Source organism: Orycteropus afer, unplaced genomic scaffold, assembly GCF_000298275.1.
Source record: "Orycteropus afer afer isolate SDZICR_OR568_19922 unplaced genomic scaffold, OryAfe1.0 scaffold00074, whole genome shotgun sequence".
NCBI lineage: Eukaryota > Metazoa > Chordata > Mammalia > Tubulidentata > Orycteropodidae > Orycteropus > Orycteropus afer.
In genome coordinates, this window is record NW_006921661.1 from 6,188,499 (window position 1) to 6,213,153 (window position 24,655).

The 24,655-nt window shown below is 47.2% G+C and overlaps 1 protein-coding gene across 1 annotated transcript in view; it reads right to left on the minus strand.

Annotated features, from left to right (window-relative positions):
• SLCO2B1 (solute carrier organic anion transporter family member 2B1) overlaps positions 1-10,224 on the minus strand; it is a 39,536-nt gene extending 29,312 nt beyond the window's left edge. Inside the window, exons 1-6 of the mRNA XM_007941032.1 lie at positions 10,137-10,224; positions 9,214-9,344; positions 7,659-7,796; positions 5,795-5,957; positions 707-940; positions 354-452 (exon numbers count right to left, since the gene is read on the minus strand). Coding sequence (XP_007939223.1) covers positions 354-452; positions 707-940; positions 5,795-5,957; positions 7,659-7,796; positions 9,214-9,344; positions 10,137-10,224 — 853 coding nt within the window. The remainder of the gene's footprint in view (positions 1-353; positions 453-706; positions 941-5,794; positions 5,958-7,658; positions 7,797-9,213; positions 9,345-10,136) is intronic.
• Positions 10,225-24,655: the final 14,431 nt, after the last annotated feature.

Below are 24,655 nucleotides of genomic sequence, written 5' to 3' on the forward strand. Positions count from 1 at the left end.
CCTTCCTTCCGAGGAGTGGCTGGTGGGTTTGAACCGCCAGCCTTCTGGTTAGCAGTCAAGTGCCTTAGGCACTATGCTACCAATACTAGTAGCAATAAACACAATTCTTCCTTTGATGGCACTTTATAGTTTATCTCCATCATCTCTTTGGATTCTGACTGAAGCTGTGGGAGATAGGACAGAGATAACGGACCTTACCTCAAAGATGAGAAAACTGAGGCTCAGAGAGTTAAGAGGCTTCTCCAAGTTCAGTGATATTGCTGGGCTTTGAACCCAGGTCCCCAGACTCTGTGTCTCCTATGAAACCGGCAATCAGTCCAGGTTGCCCCTGGGGGAGGGAGGAGGAGGCTCACCTTCTGGCATTCGGTCAATGTCCACATAAAGGCGCAGCATGAGGCCGCCCAGCCCATAGGCTATGCCTGGCCCCAACATGGTCACTGCAAACAGGATCCCTGCAACACAAAGGCCAGGTTAGGTCCAGCTAGCTTTGGTTTCCCTCAGCAAGTTAGTGCCTGCCTAGCCTCATGGTGGGCAAGAGCAGCCTGTTTTCCCTGGTCAGGTCTGGGAAACTCTGTAGGGCTTCTCAGGGGCCTTTAGCAGCCACATGGGGCAGAGATCAGCAATTCTATTTCAGCCCCTGCCTGGGATCTCTTCTATGTGAGAGTGGCCTAGCTCTCAGGGCCCAGAGGGGTGGGATAGCACTCACCAAGGTAGAGGGGCGAGTTGCTGTTGTGAGAAAAGTCATCAATGTAGGAGATGCCAAAAGGTTGAATAGGCACAGAGCCCACTCCAAGCAGGGTCTGTGCCATGAACATTATCCCCACCACCACCAGATGCTGTGTCTCTATGTAGCTGGCGCAGCTGCCATTGGAGGGGGCTGGTACCAAGCCTGAGGATGTGGGTAGGCACAGGGAAGCCTTGAAATCCTGTGGCTGATCCTCTGCAGATGATAATAAAAAAAATATTATGACAATAAAATAGTTGCTGTCGAGTTGATTCTGACTCATGGTGCCCATGTGTCTCAAAGAACTATGCTCCACTATTGTAAAACATCAAGGAAAGGTTTATATATGAAAGAAAGCTTTCTTTGTTGGTTACCAGGGATGGGAGGGGTGGGGAAGGAACACTGCTAGATAGGTAGAGACAAGTATTGATTTGGACGAAGGGAAGGGCAATGTACCAAAACTAATGATCAACACAGTGGCACTGAGGAAGAGGAAGATGTAGAGAGGTATATGGGAGGTACAGACAACAAAGATGGAACCCTTTTGCATGTACAGTTTTATGTTGTCAATGATGGCAAGTATTGATCTAAGGGTGGATAGATGGGTGGACAGGCTGAACTATTAGGTGTGTCTAGGCAGGGAGCAGTGTGCCTATGACCATGTGTAGGGTTAGCAGACAATATTCCTATGCATATTTGTATGATCTGTAAGAATGTCCAGATGTATAGTACAGCTGACAATGGGCAAGGTTGTGGTGGCTTCATTACCACAGCCAGCTACCTCGAGGGAGTGAGTAGTTGGACCTGCAGGCTTGGGACTGAGGTCTCAGGGGACATCAAGCTCAATTGGGATAACATACTATACAAAAACATTGTTCTACTTCCTGCTTCAGTGAGTAGCAGCTGGGGTCTTAAAAGAATGCAAGTGGCTGTCTAGATGCAATGATGGGTCTTCCGTTCATCCAGAACAAAGAAGAATGAAGAAAACCAAAGATGCATGGAAACAATTAGTCCAAGGAACTGGTAGACCATGTGATCCTCAGCCTATATGACCATGAAACCAGAACTAGACGGGCCCCAGCTACCACTGTCAACCACTTGGAGGGGGATCAGTGCAAGAGGTCCTAGATAAAGTGGGAGAAACAACGTGGAACAAAACTCAAAATCATTAAAAAAAAAAAAACAGATTTGCTGGTCTGATAGAGCCTGGTGAGACTTCTGAGACTATGGCCCCTAGTTACCCTTCAGGTCTGGCACCAAACTCACTCCTGTGGCTTCCAGCAAAACAGTCCACAGGCATCTGGAGTGAACATTTACATCAGGTAGATACACTCTTTGGAGTGATCAGTCATGGGAGAACAGAAGGGCAGTGTTTACACAGGGTGACAGCTGGGGGAGGTGTGGGGTGGCAGTGCATGGGAGGGAAGGGAAGAGGTAGCTATGGGGAGGAAGTGGGAGGAGAGCTGTTACATTATGGAGAATTTCAGTCAATGTCATGAAACAAAATGTGTATGAACTTCTGTATGGAAAATGAATTTGCTCTGTAAACTTTCACCCAAATCACAATAATTTTTTTTTTTTTTTTTTTTAAAGAACTGTGCTCCATAAGGTTTTCAATAGCTGGGATTTTTCCAAAGTAGATTGCCAGCACTTTCTTCCAAGATGCCTCTGAGTGGATTCAAATTGCCAACTTTTCAGTTAGTAGCTGGACACTTAACTATCTATGCTATCCAGGGACTCCTGAATGACAATAGCTAATGTTTACATAGCACTTATCAATGCAAAGTACTGTTCTAAGTGCTTTGTATATAAATCACCGAACCCCCACAACAAACCTAGAGGTATGCTCATTATCTCATTTCACAGATGAGGAAACTGATGGTTAGGTAGCAACTGGCAAAGGGCAGAGGCAGGATTTGAACCCAGCAGTCTGGTTTCAGAGCCTAGAGCAGGGGACCCACACTTATCAAGGTGTAGAGGTGAGTTGCTTTTGTGGGCAAAGTCATCAATATAGGAGAAGCTGGAAAGTTGAATAGGTACAGAGGCCACCCAGGCCGGATCTGTGCCATGAACATTATCCCCACCACTGCCAGATGCTGTGCCTCTGTGTAGCTGTTTAAGACATTATACCCGCTTCTGAGCAGAGTTATGTAGAAGTGCTGTGGCAACAGCAGTTCTTGGGTGGGGTGGAGTGGTCAAAAGAGGTAAAGTTTGAACTGGGTCCAGAAGAACAAACAAGATTTTCCAGAAAGTAAAGAAAGGGAGAAGCTCTCCAGGGAGAGGTCACGGCATATGATTAGTGGCTTGAAAAGTGTTATGTTGGTAGAATGAGAAGAATTCTGGATTTGAGGCTGAAGGGCAAGGCCAGGACAGGAGGCAGGGCTGACAGAAGGGAGCTGGGGCTGGGTTGTAGAGGGTTCCAGTGGCCTTTGAGTTCATTTTGGGGTTTGATGTCAGCTCAGAAAAATAGCTGCAGAGTATAGTGAAGGTGAACTTCTTAATTTAGTACTAAACATTTGTTCCCTGTAGCTCACCAATATTTGGTGAGCAAAATTGTGGAGACAGTCACACTATTTTTATCCCAAATCCAGATGTAGGAATGGCTTTTTGTCTGTGGCCTGCCCAGCCCTTTCTGGGAGCCAGGGCTATAGGCTGTGTCTACTGCCCGAAGAGCTGCTCCCTGGACTAGAAAGTAAACCAAGTTCAAGAATCTGGGTTTGGATCTTCAACAGAGGCTGCTTGGGCCATACCATGTGACTTTAAGAGGCCTTTACCCCCTCTGGACCTTAATTTCCCCATCTCTCAAATGAGTCTCCTAGAATGGAAGCTCTAAGGAATTCGGAAGCAGAATATCTCAGTTGTTCAGAGCAAGGGCTCCGGGGCCAATGACCTGGGTGTTTCATAATTTTACTAGCTGTGGGCCTTAGGGAGCTCCGGTGGCATAGTGCCTAAGGTATTTGACTGCTAACTAGAAGGCTGGCAGTTCAAACCCACCAGCCAGTCCTTGGAAGGAAGGTTGGGCAATCTACTTCTGTAGAGATACCACCTCGGAAATCCAAGGAGGGGTCGCTATGAGTCAGATCCAACTCGATGGCAGTAGGTCCTGGGTGAGCCTTAGGAAATTCCTCCCCTCTCTGAGCCTTGGTTACCTCACTTATAAAATAGGATAATGATAACACTTGCCTTAAAGTGTTGTAAACATTAAGAGTGGTGAGTGTTGCCTGTGCTCAGAGCTTACTAGACATTAGATATGATGATTTAAGGATTGCGCCTATCTTTTAGGCCTGTGTTCCCAGTGCCTAGCAGAGGGCCTGGCACATAACAGAACTTAGTAAATGTTGGATAAAGAATGAATGCATGAAATAGCCTGGCATGTCAGAGACAGGTTCTGGGAGGCCACTGAGTCTAGTTTATTCATTGGACAGACTGAAGACTGAGGCTCAGACAGAAGAAAGCTTTTGCTCAAGGCTTCACAGGGAGCCTGGGACATAGTGGGGTGGTGTAACAGTGAGAATGAAGAAGAATGTGTGTGACCCTGCACAGAAATAACTGTTAAGGTAAAAGTTCTGGACAAATAAAACTAAAGAAGTGTTATGATTCAGCATTCCAATTAGTCCTCTTGACAACTCTCCAAGCCAAAAAAACCCACCACTGTTGAGTTGATTCTGACTCACAGCGACTCTCATTGGGTTTCTGAGCTGGTAAATCTTTATGGAAGTAGATTGTCTTGCTTCTGTGGAGTGGCTGGTAGGTTTGAACCACCAACCTTCTGGTTAACAGTCAGTTACCTTAGGCATTATGCTACTAGAGCTCCTTTGACAACTCTCCACTCAGACCTAAATAAACTACTCTGCATACTCTATAGTTTCCCACTGCCACCCTGGCCCATGTGGTTCCTCCACCTAAAACTGCAGTTCAAGAGCCACCACCTCCAGTTCCCTCCAGCTACAAGTGTCCTCCCCCTACTCAGAGTTCCAATGGCTCCCTCTGACCACCTCCTAAGTTGCTGGATTCTTTACACCTTGTAGCAGAGTTGTCCATGCTCACTCCAACCCCACATTCCTTGGGGCTGGTCATATGCTTCTTCTCTCCACCCCCTAGTCCTGGCAAAGAAGAGAAGCTCCTGAGGTGATGGGAGGACAAGGGAGGATGGATGCTCTCTGACAGCCTCCTCCTCTGGGAAAACCCTGCTGCTAAGCCGGGTTATGGGCTCCTTCTCTGGAGTCCTATAGCTCTTGGGTTTCCCTCCTTACATAACTGACACACTGTGGGATCATTGTTTGCCTCTATCTCCTCCCACCATACTGAGAGTTCCCTGTAGGCAAGGACTGATTCTTCTGAGAGAGTCTGACACAAAGTAGCCATTTCTAAGGGCTTGTTGGGTAAACCCCCAGATGGATGGATGGATGGATGGATGATTGGGTGGGTGGGTGGTTGAGTGGATGAGTGAATGGATGAATGGATGGATGGATGGCAGAGGGATGGAAGGAAGTAAATACTTAGGTATTTTCAAAGGGACAGGTACTCGTTTGTCAAGTAGGGTCTCAATAAAATCACACTGGGCTAAAATCACACTATTCATATTTAAAATTCTTGGTTGTTTTCATTTGTCCATTCATTTATTCACTCATTCATTATTTCATCAATGTCTTGGCTTCTTGTGAAGATTAAAAGCACTAATACAAGAAAAGTGCTAATAATGGTGTCTGGTGCATCATAAGTGGTGTACAATTCTGCTATTATTATTCCACAGATATTTCCTAAGTACCTACTGCATGTCAAACCCTAATTTACGATGTATTGTAAATTCGTCTCTATCTTACAAAACACCATGACATACAAGCAGACTCTCACCAAAAGAGACCAGAGGGCCTCACCATTCTGCCCTGGGATACACTCTACCCCACATCCAAGGACTGGATCTCAGGGAGGCAATGGGGGTGGCGGTGGAGAATAGCAGATGCCGTGGGAGGCTGGGACCCATCCTGATTGATGTCGGTCTGCAAATGGCCTGGTGCACAAAATGCAGCTCATCATGTCCATCTCCAACCCAGCCCTTTCTGCTCTTACCTTGGCTAGTTTCGTCATAGCGGTATGGTTTTGAGATGAAGTGTGGGAGGCTCATGAGCAGGCTCGCCAGGGCCACAAGGACAGCCCCACAGCCAATCAGTCGAGGCCGGTGTACACGACTGCCAAAATAACTCACAAACACAATCAGGGCTGTGTTTCCCACCTGCAAAAAGACAAGGGGACCCATTTAAGTTGGATAGAGCCCTGTAGGAGAGGCTTGCATCATCCTTATGACTATTACCAACCTCAGTTTTTCCCATGTGCATAGAGGACCACCTGGGTAAATAACAATCATCTATGTCCTTCTTAGCAGCCCCGGTGATGCAGTGGTTAAATACTTGGCTGTTAACCAAAAGCTTGGTGGTTTGAACTCATCAGTGGCACCAAGGGAGAAAGATGTGGCAGTTTGCTTCTCTAAAGATTTATAGCCTTGGAAACCCTATGAGGCAGTTCTACTCTGTCCTACAGGATAGCTATGAGACAGAATTGACTCAACAGTGGAAGGTTTGTTTTTTCAGATTAGGTCCTTTTCATAAATAAAGATTCTAGATCCTCCTAGGAAGAGCCCCACTGCCCCTTAGGGGAGAAAAATGAGGACAAAGAGGACAAGGCCAGAAATTCAATTTTATTTTGGAACATGGCTTAGACCCTATGTTGGAATACAGAGGAGGTGTTGTTGTTGTTGTTATGTGCCATCAAGAGGTAGTCAAGGAAAATGGTTTTGAGTTTCTGGGAAGTCATGAATGAGAGAAATTCATAAAGTCTAAAGCCAGAAGTCTAAATTTTGGAATTCTGAACCCTAGAACCAAAATTCTAGAATGTGGGCACTGGAGGGGACTTGAGAGCTTGCAGGGAAGGGGTAGGCTCTGCAGTCAGAAGCTGGGCTTTAAGTCACAGCTCCACTGTTTACCGGCTGATGGTCATGGGTGAGATACTCACACCTCTGAGCCTCAGGCTCCTCGCTGGGGAAGTGGGCACTATCAGCAGTGGACCAATCACTCTCTATTTTATAGATGAGCTACTGAGGTCCAGAGAGGGAGAGTGACTTGCCCACGGTCCCACAGCAAGGTAATAACTTTCACTTCCCACATCTGTGATCTGGAAGTAGTGTGATGAGGGACATCTGGGGACATTGTGTAGCGGGCAGGCCTTGGGTTGGGAGGAATGTGATACATTACTCAAGGGGGAGAGAATTTCACAGAATCTGCTTGGGGGTGAGGGAATAAGAGTGTGTTCTCTGGACATTTGCCTCTTTGAGGGTGAAAATACATCTGGTGGGCAAGGGAGTGGGCCACAGCTAGACTCTGATCTCCCAAATGCAGCTCCTCCACTCCTAGTTGGAGGTTGGCCCGAGGCAGAGGCCTGAGGATCTCTGGGCAACTCTGAGGACTCTACCCTGCAGGCCAGGGAATCACTCCCTCTTCCATCATCCTCCCCCAGATTTGAAAGTTCTACCTTTGACCTAATTTAAACCTCTCTTGCTGTTACTATTGAAGTGACTTCCTCTGATTCCTGCCCAGGACAGGCAATAGCTAGGTGTCTGGAAAGATAAAGGAACCAGATGGAGAGAGAGTGGACATGGGGATCCCAGCTAGCTCTCAAATGTCCCACATCCTCCATAGAATGCTGGCAAGGGAAGGATGGCCAGGTCTTTACAAAACCTGGGCAGATGGAGGACTCCTCTGGGCCTCTGTCTTAAGCACATGGCTGGTCAATTTCTTGGCCAGGGAGCTTTGGAAGGGGCAGGCTAAGGAGAGTTTGGGGAGAGGCTACGGTGGGGGTTGCTTGAAGGCACTGGGAAAGGAGGGGTTTGTAGTGGGGTGGTGAGGGAGGAGGGCGGGAGGAGGTGGGCCGGGACCAGTACCTCATTGAAGGCAGCCAGCAGTCCTGAGGTCTGGCTGGAGAGGCCGAAGCGCTTCTCCACGGTAGAGATGGAGCTCTTGAGGTAGCCGGAGATCATGAGCTGGGACAGCTGCAACAGGCTGTGGCACAGGATGAAGAACTGCCAAGGTTATCACAGAGATGGTAGTGGGCAGAGGGACAGAGAAATGATGTAGAAGAGCCAAATCAGATGTGGGTGGAGAAACAACCAGTGGAGGGGAAGACCCTCAGAGGGATGGAGTTGGGGAAAGAAAGGGAGAATGAAGTCAGGAGAGGGACAAAAAATGGAGGTGGGGAAACAGAATCAGAGGAAGCAGACACACAGGAGGAGAAGACAAATTAGGGAGGGAGAGTCAAGAACAAGAGTGACACAGAGAAGGAGAGACAAGGGGGACAGAGAGAAAGAAAAAGAGTGAGTTAGTGGAATGGCCCAAAGCTTCTCACACACTCCTAAAAACTAGAAAAGCTGTCCTAGATCCATTCCAGGAGTCTGAAGGCCACCCAAGATCCACTCTCACAGCTGAGAATAGGGCTTTCATGGGACCAGGAAAGGTGGGATCCCTTTTTGACCCTCAGAGCTCCCCTTTGAACTGGACTAGACCTTTCATCCTGCTTCTACCACCCTGTCCCTTTCCCCAGGAAGCCAGATTCGCCCAGATCCTCTCCACCCCACCCTCACCTGGGCCTGCCCTAGAGACTGTACACACCAAACCGCAAGCTGCTCCACCCCACTCCACCCCAAATATCCCAGCCTTCCTCCAGTCCCCCTCCTGAAAAACTGGCAGAATTCCTAATAGAAGACAAATCTTCTTCAAAGACTAACTTTAAAAAAAGAAAAAAAAAAAAGAGTATTCATGCCAGGGTTCATAGCTTTCAGTTATGAGTCTTGGTTTCCTCATCAGTACAATAAGGACATCCCAGGGTTGTGAGAGCTGAATAAAACCATGTTTGCACAGCCACTGACAAGGGACCAACACCCAGTAGGTACTCAGTAAGTGTTTAGATGTTTGAGGCTGCCCTTGGTGGAGCCAGAATTCATGTAGATTTGGGATCCTTGGTCCTTCTTATCCTCCTAGGGAAGCTCTGGTAGCATAGTGCCTAAGGCACTTGACTGCTAACCAGAAGGCTGGCGGTTCAAACCTACCAGCCACTCCTCGGAAGGAAGATGGGGCAATCTACTTCCGTAGTGATACTGCCTCGGAAACCCAAGGAGGGGTCGTTATGAGTCATGGCCGACTCGACGGCACATAACAACAACAACAGGGAAGTTAGGGGACTTGGGCCCCACAGCCCACATAGCAGCCCCTCTTTTCTCCCTAGGTGATGGGGAACAGTTACTGGGCACCTTCCATGTACCTGAAACCAAGGTAAGTGCTTTTGTATATCATTCCTTTCATCCTCACAGCCACTCATTCTACAGAGGAGGAAATTGAGGCTGAGAAAGACAACAACTTGCTTGGCGTTATACATCCAGTAAACAACAGAGGCTGCTCTGCTGGGCTTGGATGCCCGAGCCCCTGACAGGCCCTGAGAGGTACCTTGATGTTGTGGAACACACTTGGCCGCAAGTCCTGAGGGCCTGGGCTGGCTTTGCCTCCAGGTGTGCCTTCTGTGTTTAATGTGACCTCGATGTCCTTGTCTGCCATCTGAGGTCCCTCATCCTCTGGCCCTGTGGGACAGACAGCCAAGAAGTGAGAGTGGAGATGGAATATCAGAGAATGGTCCTGCCCCATGTAACCCAGACCCTGGAAGAACCAAGGTGCTTCATGAGGAAGGAGCCTTAGTTGTTGCTGAGAATCTGAGAACCAAAGCACTCAGCCCTCCTGAGTCCCAGGTTATGGTACTAGAAGGCACCTTCCTAAGACGGTTTGTGTTCCACCTGCCCATGCTGGCCAGCTCCCTACTAAGGACCACGTATTATATATTCATTCCATTTCCTTCTAGAGAGAAGCTGCTGGCCCCTCCATGCACACAAACCTGTGAGCAAACGATGGCCTGAGCAGCAGGGATGAATGAAGCATGCTCTCTCAGCACCCCCTTGGGCCTAGAGGTGTGAGACACTTGGTGTTCTTGGAGGCTGAGTCTGGGCCTGGGGATGGGTCTCTCTTGCTCTGCTGAGATTCAGGGGTCTAATATCAGGTCAAGGCTCAATCCATATTCAGGGAATAAAAGTTTGTCCTGGGTATAGGTCAGAACAGATACTAACATCCTCACAGGGAATCACCCTGTGTATAAAATCATTGAGCAAATCAACCCAGTGCTCAAATTATACCAGCAAATCATATTGCTGATCAACACAAAAGGGCCCTCAAAGGTCTTCTCATTTCACCCTCTCCTAGACAAACTAGGGCTCCAGGCTTTGGATGACTTCGAGACAAGACTGTGGTTAGAACTTGGATCCTTGGCCCCCATTATGCATACTGGTTTTCTTTCATGGTAACTACGTCAATATCTTACTCACTTAGGTGAGATGAAAGAGACTCCTCCCAGAGTCTCCTGGTGTTTAATCTCAGTGGGAAGTCCAGAAGTTTGGCTTTGGGAGACTCCATCCTTTCATTTAAATGTAAACCACCTGTCCCTCCAAGCAGTCCAAGTCTCCTTGGCCTTCCTGGAGCCCTACTTCCTGTCAGAAGCTTCTCCATTGTTTCAAATCCCTTTCAACTCTAGCAGGAGTTTCCCCTCATTCAACTAGCTCCTACTACAGCATGAGGTGATCTCAGGACACCTCTGACCTGGGGAACTCTCCTGGGGTCATTACTCCCCTCATTCCATCTCCAGGCCTGGAAGACAAGTTAAGGAGTGGAATACAGAGGCCCTGAGCTTCCACAAACAAAAGTTTCGTGTTCCTCGTACAGAGTCCCTGGGAGCCTGAGGAATTTATTTTTTAGTTGAGATATAATTCACATACCATAAAATCTACCCTTTAAAAGTGTACAATATAGTGGTTTTTCTATATTTACAAAGTTGTACAACCATCCCCACTAACTCCAGAATATTTTCACCACCCTCATGAAATATGAGCCACTCCTCATTCCTTCACCTCTCAACCCTGGTAACCATTAATCTACTTTCTGTTTCTATAGATTTGCTGATTCTGAACATTTCACATAAATGAAACCTTACAATTATGAGAATTTCTGTGAGTGATTTCTTTCACTTAGCATAACGTTTTCAAGGTTCGTCCATGTTGTAGAATGTTTTAGTACTCCTTTTTTTTTTTTTTTAAATATATGGTTGAATAATATTCCAATTTTGGATTTAACACATTTTGTTTATCATTCATCAGCTGATGGACATTTGGGTTGTTCTTACTTTTTGGCTATTGTGAATAATGCTGCTATGAATATCTGTGCACAAGTTTTTGTGTGGACATGTATCAGTTTATTGGGTAGATAACTGAGAGTGGAATTGCTGGGTCATATGGTAACTATAGGAGCTCTGGTAGTGTAGTGCCTAAGGCACTTGACTGCTAACCAGAAGGCTGGCGGTTCAAACCTACCAGTCACTCCTCGGAAGGAAGATGGGGCAATCTACTTCCGTAGTGATACTGCCTCGGAAACCCAAGGAGGGGTTGCTATGAGTCGGGTCCAACTCGACAGCACATAACAACAACAACAACAACAACAACAACATGGTCAGTATGTTTACCTTTTTGAGGAACCCAAACTGTTTTCTACAGTGGCTTCACCATTTTACATTCCCACTAACAATATATAAAGGTTACATTTTCTCTATATCCTCAACAACGCTTGCTATTAGCTGACTTTTTGAGTATGGGCATTCTAGTGAGTATGAGAAATCCCTGGGTGGTACAAACTGTTAACATGCTCAACTGCTAACCAAAAGGTTGAAGGTTTGATTCCACTCAGAGGCACCTTGGAAGAAAGAACTGGTGATTTAAATTAGCCAGTGAAAACCCTATGGAACACAACTCTATGCTGACAAACACAAGGTTGCCATGAGTTGGAGACAGCAACTGTTAGTGGCTGTAAAGTGGTACCTCACTGAAGTTTTGGTCTGACTTTCCCTGATGCAAACTAATGACATCGAGCCTTTTTTTTCATGTACTTATTGGCAATCTACTTCCATAGAGATATCACCCTGGAAGCTCCGGGAGGGGTCGCTATGAGTCAGATTCCAGTGACAGCAGTGAGTTTGGAGTTTGTTTTTGGTATTGGCTATATCTTCTCTCAATCTACTTCTGTAGTGATACTGCCTTGGCAACTCAAGGAGGGGTCGCTGAGTAGGGACCGGACTCGAGGGCACATAACAACAAAACAAACAACAAATATCTTCTCTAGGGAGCTCTGGTGGCATAGTGCCTAAGGCATTTGACTGCTAACCAGAAGGCTGGCGATTCAAACCCACCAGCCATTCCTCGGAAGGAAGGTTGGGCAATCTACTTCCGTAGTGATATCACCTCAGAAATCCAAGGAGGGGTCGCTGTGAGTCACTATGAGTCGGATCCGACCCAATGGCAGTGCGTACATGTGTATATCTTCTCTAGAGAAATGTCTATTCAAATAGTCTACAGAATTTAACTGAGGAAATGGAAGTATGTATGGCTGGGGAGAAGTCATAAACACTCAAAAGGAACAAGACAATACTGAAACAAAACTGACACCTGACAGGGAGAAGATGACAGGCTGAGCCAGCAAAGGGAAGTGTGATGGAAGACTCTAAGGAGGTGACTTTGGAGAAGAGGAGGTAAGGAGGTTCAAAGCAGATTCTCCCAGAGGAGACTGAAGGAACCATTTCTGAGTCTCAGTTTCTCTCCTAGCAGAGACTAGCTATGTGCTATATACTCTAGGTGCTGGGGCCCCAAGTAGGTCAGATGGTTCTGGGAGCCCATAACCAAGGAGCTGGCTATATTCAGGCATGCCTTTCATGCACTGGCTTGGAAAACCTCTCCACAGCTCTGTACCTTTGGTGCTTTTATTTCTATGCTTCTGATGAGGACACTGAGGTTCGGAGTCACAAGTTATACTGGTTGACATTGATCCAGGCACTCAAGTCCAGGTGTTAACCTCAACATCACTTGATGCAGGAAAGAAGCACAATGTTCTTCCCTGCCTTGGCCCAACCAAACCTAGCCAGGTCACCTCAAAGGAAGCAATGCCTGCCCACTAAAGGGCCAAGCTAACCAGCTGACAGGCTGGTGCTGAGGCAGGGAAAGCAAAAGTCACTGACCTGAATGATGCAGGGAATGGTTGGGGAAGGGGGATTAAAAGTCAGTGGGCCAGCCTAGAACCTTTTGCCTGCTACCTGTGGCCCAGTCTCTGCAGAGAGGCAGATCCAGTCTGAGCCCCAGGTCATATCCTAGACCCATTGCTTGGCCCCGGACACAGTTAGGGGGATCTTCCCTGCATTCCAAATTATCTAGCTCTGGCTCCAATCCTCCACTTTCTCACCAGCTCATACCACAAGCCTGCTTACCTATCTGCTCACCTGTCTGGCCCCTGCTCCAGTCCTACATCTGGTCCTCTCAAAAATTTCTATTTCAGCTTCCTCTGCCCAGGCACAGTCTGGCCTGGGATTATTTTCTCTTTCAAAGATATAGTTGTTTCTGATTTTTGTGTTTGTGTATGTGTGTGGGTGGCAGTGGGGGGGATAGAGTCCATAGCCTGAGCCTTTGGGTCTGGGAGGGAAGCAAGGAAGCCCTGGTCATTTCTCTCTGGGCTCTGTGGGAAGCTGTCCATCAGCAGGTTGGGTGATCAGCTGGTCACTGAGCAAGGCAGGACAGGCAGGTTCAGTCTATCCCAAGCCCTTCCTGTGGACTGTGGCTTCTACTGAGCAGCTGGCAGCAAACAATCTGACTCTTTGATTGAGGACAGAACTCCCCTTGGAAGGAGGGTTCTGACACAAGGGCTTCTCGTAAATGTCCTTCTCACAGGGAAGGGACACTGAGACCTTTCCCTCTCCCTGGAAGCTTTAGTGAGAGGCTAGCCCTGACAAAAGGGGAGATCAGCTGTGGGAGTGAACCTTAGCTTGTGGGCTAAGGCTGAGCCTGGAATGGGAGTGAGGGGAAGGACATAGAGCCAGACCCCAAGAAGAAAATCCCAATCCCTTTCCCTCCCTGGTAGACTATCAGGTTTTGGGGTCCCAAGCAGGACAGGTGGTTCTAAGGGCTGGGAGCCCATAACCAAGGACCTGGAAGGCAGGGGTTCTATATGCCTGTCTGTCTGCCTACTTGGCTGGTCAGTTATGCAGGCATTCCCATGTATATCAGCTAATAAATCAGCCAGTCATTGGTTCAGCTGTCCCTTGTGACTTGTCTGGTCAGTAAGCTGGTCAGATAGTCTCCCTAAACTCTGTTAGGCAGAGTTTTTGTTTACTAGGTAGCTGGTCAATAAGAGATTCCATCCGTCAGTCAGAGGGCATGGCCCTAGCTACCCTATCCATGAGCAGTTATCAGCATTCTTTACACCAGCTGAGCCAGGATAATGAGAGACAAGGGTTCAGAGACCAGCCTGATAGGGAGACTTTCCCTGTCCATGCCTTGACAGAAAGGCTCAGTCATCCCCCAGCTGCAAACAACTAATAACAGGGAGAAGTGAGGCTGGATGTAGGCTTTGGGGTCCTCAGACCTGGATTTGCATCTCAGTTCTGCCACAAGTCCACTGTGGGAGCCTAGACATGGCCCTTAATCTTTCTTAGCCCTCATTTCATCATCTGTAAAGTGAGGATAAGAGTATCCACATCAAGGAGGTAAGGCATCTAGGGCATCTGGCCCAGTGCACAACACACAGTGACACCCACCGAGGGCCATTTCCTTCCCTACAAGCACTGCAAAGTGAATCCATTCCTTTCTCATGCACAGCTGGTCCCCCTCCAAGTTATGGCTGCCATTCTGATATCACAGTCCACCTCACGCTCCATCAGAATTCTCTCTGAATTATCTCTTTCCCTCTCACCTAAGCCCCAATCAACCGTGAGACTCAACCCTGAGTGAGGAATTGCCTTTGGAGGCAATTACCCCAGCATTTGAATCCCCCCAGCTGCTCACCCAATATGTAGCCTAGACCAGCAACCCCTTTGATTTCTCAACTGCACTGCAGGGACTGAGATCCCTATTTCTCAGTGTAGAGAGTGCCCACTGAAAACCAAAACAACCATCTACCCTCACACAGCCTGGGAACTGACCACCCAAACAACCCCTCCATCTACAGCTTTGCAATTCCATTGTCTTTATTAGAATTCTTTACTGTTCTCAGACTGTCCTGCTTAAACAACTAGTTTGATTGCTCCTTACTGGAATTTCCTGACTCAGCTCTACAATGGAAAACATCAACAGTTTGCTTTTCCTTAGTCTTTGAATCCCTCCTCTCAAAATCCTTGCCTTGCTGTTTCCACCAATCCTGAACCGTTATATCATGATCCTTTGTTGTTGTTGTTGTTGTTGTTGTTAGGTACTATCAAGTTGGCTCTGACTCATAGTGACCCTATGTACAACAGAAAGAAACATTGTCTGGTTGTGTGCCATCATCACAATCCTTGCTATGCTTAAGCCCATCATTGCAGCCATTCAATCCATCTTGTTGAGGGTATTCTCCTTTTTCGCTGACCTCTACTTTACCAGGTGTGGTAGTTAAGGTGTGTGTCAACTTGGCTGGGCCTGGTTGAGTGGCTGGGCAGCTGGATATAGTTATTCCCCATGAGGAGACTGGTCATCAGCTCCACGGTGGAATCTACTGTGAGCAGCTGAGCAGCTGCCTTAGGGATGCGGTCTGCTTCCAGTATATAAGGAGAAGTTTGAGAAAGGTCTCTGAGCTCTTTGGCATGCTTGGGCCTTGCATGTAATTGAGTCTTCATTCAGCAGCCTGCCATGTTTTCTGCTCATCTTGGGACTGTTTTTGGACTTGAACTAGTGGCCTGCTGTATTGCTTGATAATTTGAGACTCTGCCATTTTATATGTCAACCTTGGGTTTATCAGCCTCAGCAGCTAGCAGCTACCTGAGCTAAGAGATGCCTCCAGCTTCAATGGCTAGGAGCAAGAGGCAGAGCTGAAGCCCAAGGTTGAGGTGCTTTTACCCAGCCCCTAGAGCTGGCACTTTGCACTCATACTTCTAGCCTCCAAAATAGTAAGAGAATAAATCCCTGTTTGCTCAAACCACCCACTTGTGGTATTTTCTATCAGAGCAGCATGAGGTAATCAAAACACCAAACATTCTTACCCAATCCTAATCTAGCTTCCCCATTCTCCACCTCCATTGAAAGACCTGCCTTAAACCAAACATCAATTTCTCAATAAATTCTGACCTTACTTTCCCTCCTCTGAAACTGCCAAAGATTTGAGAAGCAGTGTTATCCCTTAGGACAGTAAGCAATAAACTCTGTATTATCAAGAGGCTAAAAAAAACAAAAAACAAAACCTGTTGCCTTCAAGTCGATTCTTACTCAAAGTGATCTTTAAAGACAAAAACTGCCCGTAGGGTTTCCAATGTAGTAATCTTTACCGGAACAGACTGCTTCATTTTCCTCCCATGGAGAAGCTGTTGAGTTCAAACTGCCGACCTTTCAGTTAGCTGCTGAGTGCTCAACCACTGAGCCACCAGGGCTCCATCAAAATGTTGTGTTGGTAATGTTTGGAGAGCCAGCACTGACATGATTCACAATCAACGTTCAGGGAATGTTTTTTTCCCTGTCTGGCAGCCAGTCTTTCTGTGAGCTGGCTGTCCTTCTGCCACAAACACTCCACCTGCTTCTACATTTGCTTTGTGGCAGCAACAAACATTGCCACATATGGAACTAGACAGTTGGACAAAAGTTCAACAGGAGAAGGCTGAGGGAAAAGGAGGGAAATCAAGAAAGGCCCTGGCTTGGAGACGGAGCTCTGCTGTGCACCCTTACTCCCCTACAGGAAGTGCCTAGCCCAGAACAGCAGCCCCAAATGGAGGATGTTATCCTGGGCTTCTTGATCTAAAGAAGGCAGGGGCTATGATAGACCAATCAATACTCTGTGCAAAGCTATGTTGGGCATTCTTCTATGATGAGCATTTATATTCCTAGCAATCCTTTGAGGTAGCTACTGTGACTCCCATGATACAGATGAGGAAACAGGCACAGAGATGGGAAATGACTTACCCAGAGCTGGTAAATGACAGAGCCTGACTGGAACCCAGTTCTGACTCCTGGGCTCCCTGCAACAACCAGTAGTAGCTGTAATGACTACCTTAGAACAAATACAAAGATAGTCTCCATGCAGCTGTTTGTTATTCTGGCCTGGCTTCCCTCTTGTGACTCAAGAGGAACGATTTGTCATTTTATCAGTCTATCCTTTAGCTAGTCAGTCAGTCCATTTTTTCGTCCATCAACAACATCAGTCAGAGCACTGTCGGGGCAAGGGCTGGGAAAGAGAAATGTAGTGAAAAAGACATGTGGCCCCCTGACCAGGAGACCTGAGTGAGTCCTGGTGGGAATTTAGGACTCACAACCAAGACCCAGATACAAACCTTAGGGTGAGACATGCCAACTAGTTGAGAGATGCCAGGCTGAGACTGGTAGTGTGAGAGATTATCTCAAGGACTAATCCAGGTCAGCTATCTGGAGGAAGAGAGTTTGGACCAAGAAGGGGCAAGGCATGACACTTTCTGGAATGCTCAAGCCTGTCCCTCTCAGAGAGAGTAAGACCTTGGATCACTTAGACCTGGTGTGACCTTGGGCATCACTTAGACCTGGTATGGTCTTGGGCAAGCAATTAGCCCTCTCTGAGTCTCTGTATGGTGTAGTGGTTAAAGCATTGGGCTGCTAACCAAAAAGTTGGTGGTTCAAACTCACCAGCTGCTTTACAGGAGAAAGATGAGGCAGTTTGCTTCCATAAAGATATACAGCCTTGGAAACCCTATGGGGAAGTTCTACTCTGTCCTATGGGGTCACTATGAGTCAGAATCAGCTTGATAGTAGTGGGTTTGGTTTTGGGTTTGAGTCTCACCTATCAAAGTTGCTGTCAGGATGAAAAACCAAAAACCAAACTCACTGCCATCAAGTCAATTCCAACTTATAGTGACACCTTGTGAGTCTCCGAGGTGGTAAATCTTTACGGAAGTAGAATGCCCAGTCTTCCTTCTGTGGAGTGGCTGGTGGGTTTGAAACACTAACCTTCTGGGTAACAGTCAAATGCCTTAGGCACTGCACCACCAGTGCTCCTATGGGTCACACAAGATAGTCTTTTGTTAACTCTGAGGAATAGAGTTTTTTATTCTGGAACCAAACCCACTGCCATGAAGTTAATTCTGACTTGTAGTGACTCTATAGTACAGAGTAAAACTGCCCCATAGGGTTTTCAAGGCTATGAATCCTCATGGAAACAGACTGTCTCATCTTTCTCCCATGAAGCAGTTGGTGGGTTCAAACTGCCAACATTTTTGTTAACAGCCAAATGCTTTAATCACTGCACGGCCAGAGCTTCTTAATTCTGGAGCCAAGGAGGTTGAAAATATTATTTACTAATTAAGCTAAACAATTGTTTGGCTAAACGATGACTTTCAGAAGACCAATTTCCTCAAGGTTTAGGAAAGATTATTTCAGGGTGGTATTTGGGATAGATTAGACATTGTGCTCTTTGAAAGAATTATCTATGTACAATCAGTTTCAGCAACAGAAACTCCAAAGATCAGACTAGAAGATTTGTAAATCATAATTATATGAATTGTTTGTTTCAAGAAAATGTTGAATGCCTACAAGTCATTATGTAAACACCATTCTGGCCCTGTTTCCATGACAATGTATGATTACTAGTGATAAACTAGAATATAAGAATCTGTGAAAGATTTTTCTTTGGAATATTTTTGACTTTCTAGTTGGAAATGTTGCCCTGATTTGCAAATCATATATTAAATAAACTTCAATCAATTTCTATTATTATTGTCTTAATATTATTTTTGTTTTAACTACTCCAAGGTGCCTCCCAAGTAACAGTTTTGTTAACCTTTGCCTCAGACTTAACAGAAGTCTATTTCCTTCCTAGGCAACTCAGCATTATTCTCTCATCTTCTAATTTCTGAAACTGCACAAACCCCTCTGTCCACCTCCCTGTGACTGCCTCAGTCCCCACCAGATGCATTCCGTAAATTCTTTGTGTTTTTCTCCAAAAGCTTTCCTGTGCAAGAGAAGAAAAAGCCTTTCCTCCAACACACATACTTTGCCACCATACACAGCAAAGTAACAGACAGAGATGGAAGGCCCTGGCCTAAGGTCTCACGTCTGTACACCATTCTGTGAATGGCATCCCTTGGAGTTGTACAATACATGGCGGTATGGCCCAAGGACACATCTGGCCATGTTGTTCTTATGTGCCATTGAGTTGATTCTGACTCATACTGACCCTGCAAGACAGAGTAGAACTGTCCCACAGTGTTTCCAAGGCTATAAGTAATTATAAGAGCAGACTGTGTCACATCCCATGGAGTGACTGGTGGGTACAAACCCCTGACTTTCTGGTTCATGGCTGAGCACTTAACCATTGTGCCACTAGGGCTCCTACATCTAGCCCAAGGACATTTTTTTTTTTTTTTTGGCTTGAACAATGCTGGCTTGTTCAGTATTTTTGAGTTAATTGCCAGCATTTAAAAATCAAGAAAATTTCATGCAAAACTCTAGATTTTTTTTTTTTTTTTTTTTAAAGATCAGAAAATCTGGCATCACTGGGCCCACATTCCCATATAGTAACACTGGGTCTGCCAAGATGCTGGGCCTGCACATATCAGTTTGCCTTGTTGGAGCTTTGTTGGGTGTGATCATAGACCCCATTAACCTGTCTGTAGGCTTCCCTGTCCGCCACCCCTGAGCCACACTAGGTTCTCATCACCTGGGCTGGGCTTGAACAGTACTTGGCAGGAGCTCTCCCTTTATCTCGGCCTAATCCTCAAGCACCCATAGTCCTGGGTCAACCACTTTGAGGAGTGAGGAATTGGGGCCAGAGAGGCCATGACTTGCCAAAAGTCACTATGGCAAGGACAAAGCTAGTGTTTTGCTAGTTCTAGATGTGAGAACAAAGATTCATTCTACACTGACAGCTCCCAAGTCAGGCCGCTGGGACCCAGAGGCAAGCAGCCCTAGTTGCTGACCCAGGGGAACTTCCAGTGTGTGGGTGGGGGGTGTACAGACATCTAATCTAACAGAATCACAATGAAGTATGCCCAGTGCTATGACACAGGGAGTTTCAATTCTATGGAAATATAGAAGAGAGGTCCTAGCCTAGATTAGGGAGGAGGGGTGGTTCTGGAAGGCTTCACGGAGGAAGAAATATTAGAATCAGAGAAAAGGGCAGAAGTGTGAAAGTGCAAAGACTGCTCAGAGGACAAATAGTCTGGCAAGGCTGGAGCCCTAGGATCACAATGTGGAGGTGTTCTGTATGTTTCTATAATGAACTCAAATAACATAACCCTATACAACAGAAGGGAGCTCTGGTAGCATAGTGGCTAAGGCACTTGACTGCTAACCAGAAGGCTGGCGGTTCAAACCCACCAGCCACTCCTCGGAAGGAAGGTTGGGCAATCCTACTTCCGTAGTGATACTGCCTCGGAAACCCAAGGAGGGGTCGCTATGAGTCAGGGCTGACTCGACGGCACATAACAACAACAACAACAACATACAACAGAAGGTGAGGCTGGAGAAATTGGAGGAACCAGACTATGCTGGGCCTTGAATGTTAGGCTGAAGGATTGGGCTTTGTCCTGAGGCCAGTAATAAAGGGGTCAAATTTTCCTTTCTGGGTAGATCACCATGGCTATGGGTAGAGAGCGGAGAGGCCAAGCTGGAAGCAAGGAGGCTGATGTGGGGTCCAGATGAGTGAGGGATAGTGTGGCCTGGGTCAGATAGTGGCAGTGGGGATGAACACTAAGAGCAAATTCTGCTACAGTGGGGAGGTGGGATCCACAGGGCTTGATGGACATATAGCTGTGGGGAGTACAGGAGGCTGAGGAGTCATTTGGATTAGGGTCAGCATGGAAATAGTGAGTTTGAGGTGCCAGGGGTGTACCCAGGGAACTGTGAGCACCAGGGAAGAGGGTATGTGTGGGCTGGAGACGGAGCTGTGCAAGTATGGGAGGCATCTATGGCTAGAAGCTAACAGGAGCCACAAGAGTAAGCAGCCCCTGTTATGTGCCCCAACTGAAGAGAACAGAGCAAAAAGAGGAGCTCAGCTAGGAACCATGCTCTGGGTGCCAAGGGGGTAGGGTAGTGTCATACAGAAGCCATGTTGTTTCTGGAAAACACACTAGCCTCCAGCACTAACACACCCACCTGGGAAGGGAACTAATCCCAGCAGCAGTATTGGGTAATCCATTCCTCATAATGACGACTGATACTTCTCTCCAGAGGCAGGGCCTACTCTTGGGGGTGGAAGAAGCCCAGCCTCAATGTAGTCACCCCCCTGCCAGGAGCCTAAAGACCCTAGACTGCCCAGAGTTCCCTCTGCCTGCTGGGTCCCCAAAGCCCAGTTCTGCTATCTCCCCTTCCATACCGCAACCCCCCCTCCCCCAACCAATTCCAATTCCATCAGGATGTTCTCTGCTGAAGCAATGATCACTCTCTTGCATTATCTAAGGTCCCTCTTATCTGTTGATTAGGCAGTAAACTCCTCTGGGGCAGAGGTTATCCTGTCCTCTTGTTGGCTAGATCACCTAGGTCCCTCTGGGCCAGAAGACTTTGGATTCAAATATTTGTTTTGCCACATTGTAGCCCTGTGGCCCAGGACAGCTTATTTAGTGGTAAGGAGCCCTTATGGTGCAATGCTTAATGCACTTGGCTTCAGAGGGAGAAAGATGTGGCAGTCTGCTTCCGTAAAGATTAAAATCTATTGCCATTGAATTGATTCTGAATCATAGGGGTCCTATAGGATGGAGTAGAACTGCCCCATAGGGTTTCCAAGGCTGTAATCTTTATGGAGAAGGAGCTGTGGTGGCATAGTAGTTAAAGCATTTGGCTGCTAATCAAGAGATCAGGGGTTCAAACCCACCAATTGCTCTGCAGGAGAAAGATGAGGCTGTCTGCTTCTGTGTCAGAACCGACCCCAGGACACCTAACAGATTACCACATCTTTTTCACACAGATGGCTGGTGCATTTGAACACCTGACTGAGAGCATTGTACCACACACACACACACACACACACACACCAAACTCACTGCCATCAAGTTGATTCTGACTCTTAGCGACCTCCATTGAGTTTCTAAGGCTGTAAATCTTTATGGAAGTAGATCGCCCCATCTTCCTTCCATGGTGTGACTGGTGGGTTTGAACCACTGATCCGATTAGCAGCACTCTTTAAACAGTACATTTCTATTCTATGGTGTTGCTAGGAGTTGAAATCAACAAGATGGCAACAGGTTTGGTTTTGGATTTTTTTGGAAGCCTCAGTTTAAGGAGCTCTGGTGGTGCAACTGTTTAAGGACTCAGCTGCTAACCAAAAGATTGGTGGTTCAAATACACCTGGTATCTCTGTAGGAGAAAAGACCTAGCAATGTGCTCCCATAAAGATCACAGCCCAGAAAACCTATGGGACCGCTCTACTCTGTCAAGTAGGATTGCAGAGTTGAAATGGACTCTGTGGCACCCAAGAAGTTTCAGTCCCCTTCTCTGTAAGTAGGAGAATACTGCCTAGCTCCTAGCATGCTGGAAGAACAAAAGGAACATGACTGATGCCCAGAACACAACAGTGCTTAGCAACTGTCAGCACCCCCTCCTTGGCCCATCTGCAACAAGATGAATACAGACTCAGTCTCAACGACCGCAAGGTTACAAGGAGCCACTCCTGTCCCAGCTACTTGCCCATCCCAATTCATTGTGTTCTTCTCTACTACTGAGCCTTTGCACATGCTGTGCTCTCAGCCTGAGGTCTCTTCCTCTCCAGCAAACCACTTCTCATCTTTGAAGGCCTGAATGCCAGATTGTTGAATTGAGCTAAAATGAATGAGGAAGAAGAGAAGGCTGTACCCTGGGGGTACAGGCAGGGGCTGCTGTGGAAGGCCTGGGATGGGGCAGGGGCAGTGTGGGAGTCCTGAGTGGCCCAGGTCCCAGTTTGGCCTGGCCAGGCATTCTGGAGGGGGAAGAGTCAAAGGCAGGCAAGCAAGTGGAGTTTGGATATTATCTTTGGGAAATTCCTCCCAGTAGGACCCCTGGGTGGTCTTCTGGGAACAGGACAATAATGTTTGAGGTCCGATTGTTGGCAGGCCTCCCAGCTGTTGCTTTTTGAGGAAGATCCAGGCCGGGTGGGGGAGGGGCCCAGACACTTTCTGGTGGTTTCCTAGCCGGGTCAGAGACCCTGTGCTGGGACTTTCTGTTCCTGGTTCTGGCTCTGGCTACCCTATCTAGACCCATGATGACCCTAAAAATAGTGGCTAGGGCTTGGAGGGGGACCCTATACCCTAAGCCCACAGGGAGTCCAGGCCAGTTTCCTTAGGCCTAAAATAAAGAGACTGAGGCTTAAGGACTGGTGGCCCATGGCCATACAACCTCCCCAACAGTGATGTCCCAGCTCATCTCTTTCTGTGCTTAAATTTACTCCTTAAAGGTTCCATTTCACCCCACTTCATTCCATACTGTGAGTCTCCAGGCCTCACTAAGGCTTTGTGAGGCAATCCAAATAACTGGATTAAAGCTGTTTTTGTACCAAAGACCTCGGCGTGTTTGGAGTAAGACTCAAGCCCAGGTTCCCTTGTGTTTTCAGGCCACTCTGGCCTGTGCTCCCAGGGCCTGGCACAGGACTTCAATACAGACTTGTCAAGGAAGAGAGGAAAGGGAAGGCCAACTGTGATATGGCTGAAAAGGCTCTGACTCCAGTGGGAGTTTGAGTTTGGGTCCTGACTCTTGTCACTTAAGTGTCTGCATGGCCTTGGGCAGGTAAACGGACACCACTCAGTCAGTTCCCCCATTTGCAAAAGGACCATGACATGACAACGCTTCGTAATCATAAAGGGCTACACATATGAGCAGGGTTTCAGTGTTCCTGGGACAGATTCTCTGTGCCTCAAGTACTTTCTATAGCTCTGAATTACCTCCAAGACAAAGTCCACGTGGCTTAACCTGGCCTAAAAGCTCCTTGGCTCTGTCAACTTTTTTTGCTTAATTTCTCAAAATATTCCCGAGTGGCCCCTCCACTCCAACCATGCAGGGCAGCGCACAGTTTCCACAAATATGACAAGTCTGCTTACTTCTCCAAGTGTTTGCAAATGTCATCTCCTCACCTGGAATGTCCATCCTATTGAAGCCCTATTAATATCCCTGCTGGGGTGGATCACCCCTTCCTCTGTGCTGGCTCCAGTTTCTCAAGCTTTGTTTTATCCACACAATTGATACCAATGACTTTCTGGTCTACTGGGAGCTTCAGGGGAGTGGGACCCCTTGCCTAATTGCATTCTGTGTCTCTAACATAGAGCTTGGCACAGAGAAGGCTTTCATGAAAGATGGGAGGGAAAAGGAAGGTTGGGGAGGTGGACGGAGAGGGAGGAAGATAGCCCAGCTATCTGCCCAGCCCTGGCTGGGTTCTAAGGCTTCAGGAATAGATCAAATCAGACCTTTCCCCCAAGGAGTTCCCAGTCTGGAGGGGTATGTGGTAGTTAAATTGTGTGTCAACTTGGCTGGGCCTTGTTTTGAGTGGCTGAGCAGCTAGATATAGTTATTCTCCATGATGAGAGTGGTAATCAGCTCCACGGTGGAATCTACTGGAGCAGCTGAGTAGCTGCCTTAGGGATGTGGTCTGCTTCTAGTATATAAGAAAACAGCTTTGAGAAAGGTCTCCATTTTTGGCATGCTTGGACCCTGTATATGGCTGAGTCTTCATCTCAATGGCCTGTCATGTTGTCTGGTGATCTTGGGGACTGTTAATGGACTTGAGTTAGTGGCCTGCTGTGCTGCTTGATAAATTTTACTTGTTGACCTTGGGTTTGTCAGCCTCAGCAGCCAGCAGCTGCCTGAACTAAGAGATGCCTCCAGCTTCAGTGGGCCGAGAGTAAGAGGCAGAACTAAAGCCCAAAGTTAAG